This window comes from Lipotes vexillifer, unplaced genomic scaffold (assembly GCF_000442215.2).
Source record: "Lipotes vexillifer unplaced genomic scaffold, Lipotes_vexillifer_v1.1 scaffold343, whole genome shotgun sequence".
Taxonomy (NCBI): domain Eukaryota; kingdom Metazoa; phylum Chordata; class Mammalia; order Artiodactyla; family Lipotidae; genus Lipotes; species Lipotes vexillifer.
Window position 1 is genome coordinate 126,334 of NW_006777506.1, and position 9,778 is coordinate 136,111.

General features: G+C 44.3%; 1 protein-coding gene across 1 annotated transcript in view; it reads right to left on the minus strand.

Moving 5' to 3' along the window:
- Positions 1 to 7,580: 7,580 nt before the first annotated feature.
- NIBAN1 (niban apoptosis regulator 1) overlaps positions 7,581 to 9,778 on the minus strand; it is a 173,417-nt gene continuing 171,219 nt past the window's right edge. Inside the window, exon 14 of the mRNA XM_007451137.1 lies at positions 7,581 to 8,811. Within this exon, the coding sequence (XP_007451199.1) occupies positions 7,676 to 8,811 (1,136 nt within the window). The 3' untranslated portion in view covers positions 7,581 to 7,675. The remainder of the gene's footprint in view (positions 8,812 to 9,778) is intronic.

Here is a 9,778-nt window from a genome sequence, read left to right on the forward strand (position 1 = left end):
GCAAGAAAGCTGGAAGTGCAAAATCTGATACAAGTGCTTTTAAAATGTTATATCCTGGGGATCATATTGAAACAGGAAAAGGAGACGGATTAGGAATATTTACAAATCGGTTACCTTAGAGTTACAAAGAATATAGAATACTAACCAGGTAGGATAAACTTTTAAGTAAGATTTATCCTTACTTAATTGTTTTGCTGCAGGAAATAAGAGTTTCTAGCTGGTTTAAATTTTTGGTTTACTTTTGTTTTATTTTCCTTTTGAGAAGGGAAAAGAACTTTCCTTCAGAAGTGGGTGTGTGTTTATAATTATCCCCCAAGGACTGTAACCTTTCCTGAAGACAACCATTACTTGCTACAGAAAACTGCATCTATTATGGGCATGTTTGCTGTAGGGAATGGTGCTTGTTTATATGAAGTTATATACTGTTTGTCACAGGTCAAATTTTCTCACTCTCCTGAGATAATTAACATGTTGATCATGACCACTGACCATGTTATAATTAATCTAAGCAGTATATGAAGTATATATTGCTAAGATGGGGGGATCTCTTTTAGACCTTTCTTCTTACAAGGTTTGTAAGTTTAAAAAATACTTTTAAATAGAAGACTCATTTCCCAAACCAATGCGAAAATCAAGATTCTTTGATAGATCAACGGATTAAGGTTGGGAATGATTGTGTTTTGTTCACCTAATGGAGAGTGGGGCTACAGCAGCACGTAGACATTGGGGAAGGATGTGAGAGGGACCAACGTTCTGTGTGAGTGTTCATAGTTAATATCCTACGGAGGCAAGAGTACCATTTTAGAATCAAACAGAAGTCATCTGAATCCTGGTGAGGCAGACTGACTGCACTGATGCCCCAGTTAATGGCCCCCCTGAACTCTTGCCCAATGCAGTGTGTGACTTTGCAGCTCTGCCATCCCTGAATCTCGCCCAGCTTTGTGACTTGCTTTGGCCAATAGAATATGGCAGAAGTGATGTTGCACCAGTTCTGAGCCCAGGTCTCAAGAAGCTTTCTGCCTCTCTCTCTCTCTCTTTCTTTCTCTCCCTCTCTTTTCCTGGTTTCTGCAACAGGAATGTGCCTGAACCAGCCTGCTGAAAGATGGGAGACCACACGGAGTAGAGCCCAGTTGCCCAGCAATGGATAGGCTTCACCAACATACAGCTAGTCACCTCCCACACATGTTGAGAGAGCCAGCCAGGATGAGAAGAGCCGTCTACCTGGTGTTTGACCCATAGACTTCTGAGCAATAATAAATGCTTACTGCTTTAATCCACTGAGTTTTGGAGTGGTTTCATTGCTAAATTATACACCAGGTTCAACTAGTTACTAGCTGTGTAACCTTCAGAAGTTGCTTAACTTCTTTGAGGCTCCTTTTATTCATTGTGCTTAAATGCACATTATCTCTTTTAATCCTGACAATAACCTTGTGATTGGGTGCTATTATTCCCATTTCACAAACAAACTAATTCTTATAAAGGTTAAGTGGTTAGCCCAAGTTCACACAATACGTTGACAGCCATACAATTTTCTCATAAAGGACTTCAAAGCAAGTAAACCAAGTTTATAAGCAAACTTCGTGAAGAATTCTAAATTGTGATCTGAAAGGCAGAAAGGCTCATGAGTATTAAGAGTATTTCCTTACATGGAATAATTGAAAATTTCAGTGCAGAAAAGATAACCCCCAAAGTGAAGGTAGTGCTGGCAGGGGTTGATTGTTTTGTTCATCACTATTCCCGGGGTCTGGCAGAGTCCATGGCACATTAGCAGATATCGATAAATATTGTTTGAAAAAAATTAATCCATGAATGAATCCTGACAGTACCTGGAAAACATCATTTACTCTAAAATCTGAATCAAAAATTTAAGGTTCAAAACTTGAAGCGTCCAGCAGACAGAAATGAAAACACCTTCATTTTCCCTCACATGATCCCTCTCAAACTGTGCGGAAAAAACTGTCTCCCACATGATTCAGGCAGGAACACAAAGGAGGGTGAGGCAGGGAGTGGAGGTGCTGAAGTCTTACTAGGAGACGTCAGCTGTTAGCTTCAAAATCACCCCGATGCCTTGTAGAAATTCTCCTACACGTAAACCCACTTTCTTACCCCAACAGTTACACTTGGAATTGCTAATACAAAGAGAGCTCTCACTACTACATATGCATACCCCTTCGTGTGGAGACCAGAGGGGGAAAAACACAGCTGGATCTGCAGAAGGTCTGGGACAGCTTCCACAGAGGACTCAAGGTTCCTGGGAAAAGTGTGTAGAGACTAGTAGATAGCAATCTCGATAAAAATTTTCTTCAGGGTATCTGTAGGCAGCTGGATTTTGGATTTTAGCTCATGACAGAGAAGAAATAAAAGAGGCAAGAAACAAAGGGCAAACGTTAATAGGTTCAACAATCAAACCTGCAATTTCTTGAGTAGAGTCCTCAGTTGCCACTTCTGCTGCCAGAACCCTTCTTCCTCTTCTTGCAGAACCAACATTTTCTTCCCAGATTTCCCAGCTGGACTGAATTCCCCCAAATCAGGGACCACATCTTCTTCCCTGCTCCTTGGCCATCCTCAAGAGGAGGGCTTGCTAGAAGGAAGATGCTGTCCATTAATTCTCAGGCATTTGCTCATGCTTCACAGATTTGGATGCCATTCAATGGTAAACTTCTTAAACTTCTTGCATTGTTGACCTCATAGGGACCTCATGAAAACCCAGTGGAGGCTACTTTCCTGAAAACTAGGAGGTGGTTCATAGTAGCCAGCTTGATTTGGGGGCAGCTTGGCTCTGATGCTCCCTCACAAGAGGGATGCGTGTGCAAAAACCCACGATCAAGTCCCATCACTGAAACAGAACTATCTAAGTAGACTGAGGGTGGGTAAACTTCCCAGCATCACAGATCCTTATTATGTGCTAAGGGATCACTAGCTATATCTCCACTTGCCTCTTACATCTGGGGTTGGGGATAGTTATTCATTTATTCAACACTTCTTGAGCACTTGCTATATGCAGGGACCTATGCTGTGCTAACGATTCAAAGACTAAAGGCAGGGTCCCTGCCCCAAGGCACAGGACAGGTATATGGCTGCAGCAGAGAGAGGAGATGAGCAGAAGTGAGCAAGTACATTTGGCTGAGAGTTCAGCAAAGTGTTACTGGGGGTGGGAGCGGGATGGGGAAACTGGCCTGACTTATACTGACTCTTACAGGAGAAATAGTGGGAATTGGCCAGGTGGAGAAGGGACAGATATTCTTGACAAAGGGGAGGCTGTGGCAAAGGTGAGATGTGTTTAACCAGGAGGGGCTCGAAGCTTGTGAGGAGAGAAAAGCTGTAGTTGACCCTTCCCGGGACCTCCGTCAGTTCCATCCTAGCCACACCAGATAAACATAAAATCTAAGAAAAAACATGCAGGGCTTCCCTGGTGGCGCAGTGGTTGAGAGTCCGCCTGCCGATGCAGGGGACACGGGTTCGTGCCCTGGTCCGGGAAGATCCCACATGCTGCGGAGCGGCTGGGCCCATGAGCCATGGCCGCTGAGCCTGCGCGTCTGGAGCCTGTGCTCCGCAACGGGAGAGGCCACAACAGTGAGAGGCCCGCGTACCGCAAAAAAGGAAAAAAAAAAAAAAAAAAAGTTAAAGCTGAGATCATAGACAACGCTTATGCCAGATGAGGAAGCAACCACCCACTCTGAGCTCTCCCTGGCCGTGTCCACCCTGAGAATTCGAGGTTACGGATACAGGGATCATGTCCACCGTGTTCACCTCTGTTTCTCCAGCACTCACTAAAGCGCCTGCATACACAATCATTGTTTTTTGGATGAATGAATTTATGGATGAATGAGCAACTGTGGATATTGGTGAGTAAATATTGTTTTAATTATAATTATAGAAAGAATAAATATTTTGCTCAGTGTTGCCCATTGAAAGCAAATTTGTTTGAACAGCAGTTCAATTACATCAAGAATAATTGCCCATTGCTGTATTATAGACCTAATCCAATTCCTAGAGAAATTAGCATATGCATTTTAAAAGCATAATTACAACTGACATTAAGTGACTTCCCTGTGGCTTCTTTCCTGATGACAGAAGAGTAAAAAGTTCCATAATACAGCAACAGTGACTTACCTTTCTGTCTCTGAGGTCTCTTCCTCCCAGCTCAAGTATGACATATGCTTAAAAGACGAAACCAGCCCCATTCCAAATAAATATGACATTGGACACTTCTTCAAGGACAAACATTTTATTGCAATATAGGCACTTGGCAGGGTAAATATGTCATTACAAAGTGTTTTAAGTTTATATGCTTTCTATAGTGACCAGAAAAATCAATCCACAGTGTAGATTTCTTTGCTGAGGCTGCAGACTTCAGAAGGCAAATCGTAAAACCCATTTGTTCATGGTAAAGTAAGAAGGCACATGTAGCCAACTTTTTTTTACCTAGTGAAATTGTATTATTTAGTCAGTGATGTCCTTCTCTTCCCCAAATTAAAATTGCTATGTAGCATATATCACTTATCGCTTTTTTTAAAGAAATAAAATCACTTGTCTGAGAGAACTGTGGAACCCTTTGAAATCACTGGCTCCAATCTGAGGGTTACAAAACCAGACTTGAGAATCTCTGTAATAAAATGTAGAAGGCTGAGCCTGAAGACCTGTAATTCTTCACACTCAGCCTCTTTATAAAGCTTTTGGACAAACTGGAACCTTATCCTTGTGGTCTCTAAAATACAGTTTTTTTTTTTTTTTTTGAAAAGAGAGTTTACTCTGCATAATGCAAAGCACTACTGTCTTTAAGCTGCAAAGGAAAAAAATGACAAGCTAATTATTTTTCAAGGAAAATATTCTTTCTTTGTGAAAAGTCAATAGTAACATAACTAAAGTCATGGAATTTTTGCTGAAGACCATGTCTTGAGGTTTTATGCATTTCAAATGATTTGCCCATAAGAGAGATCCCCAGAGCAGCCTGCAGAGGCTTTTCGAGCTGCTCATTTAAATCACGATAACCTTGCTCCAACCTGGAAACCACTTAAGCAATACAGATAAGTCTGTATTAAAAGCAAGACAAACTCGTGGTAATATGAAGCTATTCCGCTCAACATGTTCAAACAGATAAGGAAATTTTAATGCACTTTAATTTGCTGTTCCATCTTCAAATGGAACAATCATCGGACTTAATCTAGTGGACTTGTCTTTTGTGAAATATGTACAGAAAAATTCCTTGTGTTCTCAGCTACATCCTTCCACTTGGTGTCTGGTCGCCTCTGGTCTACGGATGGGTAAAGGGAGGGCACTGATTGATGTTCATCCATCCAATGAAGTGACAGGTACTCTCATTTAGGGTTGGAAAAATCTCAGCTTCCCAAGGTGTGTCAAAAGCCCTGAAGTGAGCAAAGGGAGGAAGCTGGGAAGCTCCAGTGTGGGCTCAGCCTGGGCCCTGACCTCCTGGCTTCCTTGTCACAATTCTCCCGGAGAGAATATCAGTCCTGGGCGAGGATGGGTACTGCTCCTTTGGCTCCTGGCCTTACTGGGCAGCACATCGGACCATCTGGCCACCTGCCCCTTGGACTTTGGACTTGATTTAAGAGAAGACTCCCCAAGGGCAGAAAGCCCAAGTAAAAACATCTCCTTGCCTGACAGCAAGCCCCAAATAGCCCCGGCACAGCGGTGTGGTGGGTGATCAGTTCTCACATTTCCTGAGCAGCGCGACACAAGCAGTTCCTTGTTAGGCACCAGGGATATTCAAGTGACTTGAGAAGGCAGGGAGCCATTATTCAAGGCTGTGTGTGCAGGAAGTACACAGGATGACTAAACCCTAGTGTCTGTCCTTGAAGGAAGGAGCCCCTGGAGAGACAGGAAGTAAACATAATTGTAATATTCTGAGCCATACGCAAGGACATGAGTGAGCACGGGCACTGCGGGGACCAGGGGAGGAGTGGCCTCCACCTTCCTTACCTACAATGAGATCCTTCACAAACGTGAGGATCTAAACACTGAAAAAGAAGTTGAAACGATTCAATATGAGAGTATACTGATACTGATTATTCTTCATCCCTTATGACATAGAAATCCAAGCAATTCTTCCTGGAGAGGTGGAGAGAGAGACATTTTAATTCCTGGTTAAATGGTCAAACTATGGGACAAATTCTTTAAAAAACTGATATACACTACTTGCTGATGATGATCAAAACAAGCTCTTAGGACAATATGTTGGGATCTAATATTAAAATTTGTGGAAGGAAACTTCAAGGTGTGGAACTGAGACTAAAGCTTTCAGGAAATGATCTGGTATTTTTCTGAAGGACAAGAGGACACATCTTTTTAATCTTTTACAAGTAAGTCCATTCCACCTTTAACATTAACAGGTAAAAGTCAAGATCCATTTAGAAGACGTATTTCCATCTATTTCCATTAAAGTATAAGCTCTGGGAGAAAGGAGCAGAGTCATTTTCATCACAGTATCCCAGCACCTGGGACATAACAAGACTCAACCTGCTGAACAACTGAACAAATAATTTCCATTTCTGGTAACATCTTTGGAACTTAATGATCTATAGCTTGGTTTTTCTCTACCTCTCTCTCTTTCTTCCTTTCTCGTTCCCTTTTCTTTCCCTCTTTTCTTCTTTCTTTCTTTTTTAATTCACTTTATTCACTTCATTCCCTCCTGAGAATAAACCAGGACTGTTTCAATGGAAAGACAGAAAGTTGTCATATTTTTTCTTTTAGATTAAGTTCCTTTGGGCCTTTTAATTTATACTAGACAAGCACCTTATCTTTTCATTTTTTTCTTTCTTTCTTTCGTTCTTTTGTTGTTGTTGTTGTTGTGACTGTGCCTAACACAGCATGTGGCCTAGAATAGCTGTTCAAATGATGTCTGTTTAATTGGTAGGCTTTATGCTTGATAATTCAGCTAAGCTCTTTCTCTGCACAGTCTAAGGCTAATTTGGAATGCTTTCAGGCGTAAACATGCCCAGGAAATTTCCTTGTCTCATCTGATTTTCTCCAAAAAGTGATTAATTTATAAGAATTAACAAGATTAATTAGTAAGAAATTGATAGCACAATTAGGAAGAGGCCCAGACAGCTGCACAGACCACAACCTTCCTCCGTTTCTGCTCCCCATCTCAGCTTCCCCTGAGATGTCTCGGGCATGATCTCTCAGGCTCTGTGGGGCTGCACACAGCAGGGGGGACTGACGTTCACCACCTCCCTTTCTTGCAGCCTGAATGTGGACTAAGGCTGAGTCCTTAAGAGACCGTGAGGCTGGTATAGTAAGTAGACGGCGAAGCTGCATTTACAGTATGCCTTTGCATTCTTACAAAACATTTAGAAGCCTTGAAGTGCATTAGAGGAGAATGTGCAGAGTGCTCCGACTGTCTTCTCTGCAGCAACCTCCCTCCCGGGACACCCTCAGCTGCCTCTCACCCCACACACTCGGTTACCTCTGTAACTCCTGTCAAAAGGCTAAAGCAGTAATTCATGGCAGAACAGTTCCACTGCACAAAGGCTCGCCTCAGCGCTCACGCTCTGCGTGCATTCCCTCTAGCTTCGTTACACAAATTAAGTAAGTATTTCTTAATTTTTTTCTTTTTGTTCTGGTAACAACTTGCAGGCAACTCCGAAGTGTATCCTTGAGCTGCATCCTTTCGGCTGAGTTTGTTCAAAGAAAGACTTTTGGCAAATTGTCCCTTTCACTCCTCCGAGGGCCGCTCTGGGGGATCTTCTCTCTGTGAATCTAGGCTATAGGTGCCTGCGTCACTCTCAACCACCCACTGACACTCGTGAACGCGGGTGGCCTTACTCTCCTTTGCCTCCACGCTAGCGGTAGCCTGGGCTGTGCTGTGACTCCCTCCCACCGCCTCTTCTTCCAGAGAAACCTGGCTCTCACTGGGGCTGACGGGGTCACAACTTAACTTGCAACCTTCTTGGGGCATAGCCTCAGCCTCCACAGCGCACCTGGGCCCTCCTCCTTCAAGGGCATCCAGTCCGGAGGACCCCGCCGTGAGCTCCCTCTCCGTGGGCTCCCCGGCCTCCACTGGCTCTTCTAAGCGGCCTGGGCCCCCGGCGCCCTTGCTGAGCCCCCCGCAGGCTGGCTGAGCCTCTGGAGATGCCCCCAACTCTACCCCACCAGCCTCAGCCTCGGGAGAGGGAGGATGGACCTCCCTCTCACTGACTTCACTTTCTTCGCTGTTGACCTGACTAGAGGCAGCGTCTTGATTGGTCTCTGTGTAGATTTGGGTCATTTCCTCTTCTTTTTCAATTTCTTGGGGAACAAGGGTCTCCTTACTTGTATCTTTTTCAATCTCAGGCGCGGCAGATTCCCCTGGTACTTCAATGGTCACCGTCAACAAATTTCTGAGCTCTTTCAAGGAGCCCAAGGCGGAGGTGGGCTCTGGCTTTTCCTGCGCGGGTTCTTGGCCCTCATGAGTCTCTCCAAACTCCAGCTCTGACGAGTGTTTGCCCAGGGCTCCTGCTGTGTCTTCTGCAGCCACCGGATTCACAACAGGGTCATCTGTGCTTGAAATGATGACCTGCCCGTCCCCATCTGGGGGCAGGCTGGGCACAGGGAAACAAAGGCTTTCTCCTTTGGCCAATGGACTAGGGACCCCCGGCTGTTTTTTTTCCCCTGACTCCTGGAATACCTCGTTACTCAGGATCTCACTATCTGGAACTTCTGGCAGAATGGCCGAGGCTCTCCTGGCAGGGCTGGCCTGGTTTGACCCTGCAGGAGTTTTTAGATCAGTTAAGCTGGACACGCTTTCACTGGGCAAGGCCATGTTGTCTTCAAATAAATTGTGTTTCTTCAGGATAGCAGCTTCCTTTATCACTGAGGGATACCAGAAAACAAAACATAATGTTAATACTCTGCCCTGGCCAACCTGGATTTTCTGATTTTTATCCAGAAGCCAAACTCCCCTCTCAGCTTTTCTGGCCATCACAATTTCCCAATTTCAAGTTCCAGCTTACATCCACCCTCTTCCAGGTAGTATTCCCTGATGACCAGAGCCTACAAACTCGTGCCAAACCCTGAACCTCTGTAATGTTCATTCATTCATTCCTTCACACATTTACTTCTTTAGACAGCACACGTTGACTGGACATCAACTATGGGACAGACTCTCAGAATCCAAAGATGAATAAAATATGGCCTTGGCTTTCAAGGAGCTCAAATCTATAACAGCATGATCTGTATCACCCATGGAGGGCCCATCACATTTCATTAGCTGCTAGTATGTGTGGCTCCAGTTTGCCTACTTTGACTGAACTCCTTTAGGGCAGAACAGGCCTTAACTTTCTCTGCTTTTACTCAAAGTCCAGTCCTGAAAGTGTAATGGGTGCTCAGTACTGAGCATGCAGAGAGAGCTCTGTTGACCTGCAGTGTCCAAACTGAAGGCCTATGTACCTCTAACTCAGCCCTAGAGGCCTTGAGAGGAGTAAAATCAACAATAACAACCAGCAGCTGACATTTCTGACAACCAGCCTCCACCTCTGGCTGTGCAGGTTGTACAGTGCCCAGTGATCTCACACCCAAGGGGGTGCCATTCACATCAGAGACAGCATAGATGTGGGTATTCAGCATAGTAAATTTCCAGCAGGCAGCATGTCCTGCTTGAACCGAATCAGTATGTCGTGACAATTTTTTGACAGAGAGCAGTCAGGTGTCTGGAGGAAGGGAGCCTTTTTCTAATTTGCCCAAAGGGGCTATGGTGGACTACCAGTGGCCTTGACTGAGCCCTTCCTTTTTGCAGATACTGTGCTGATGTCTTTTTTTTTTTTTTTTTTTTTTTTCGGTA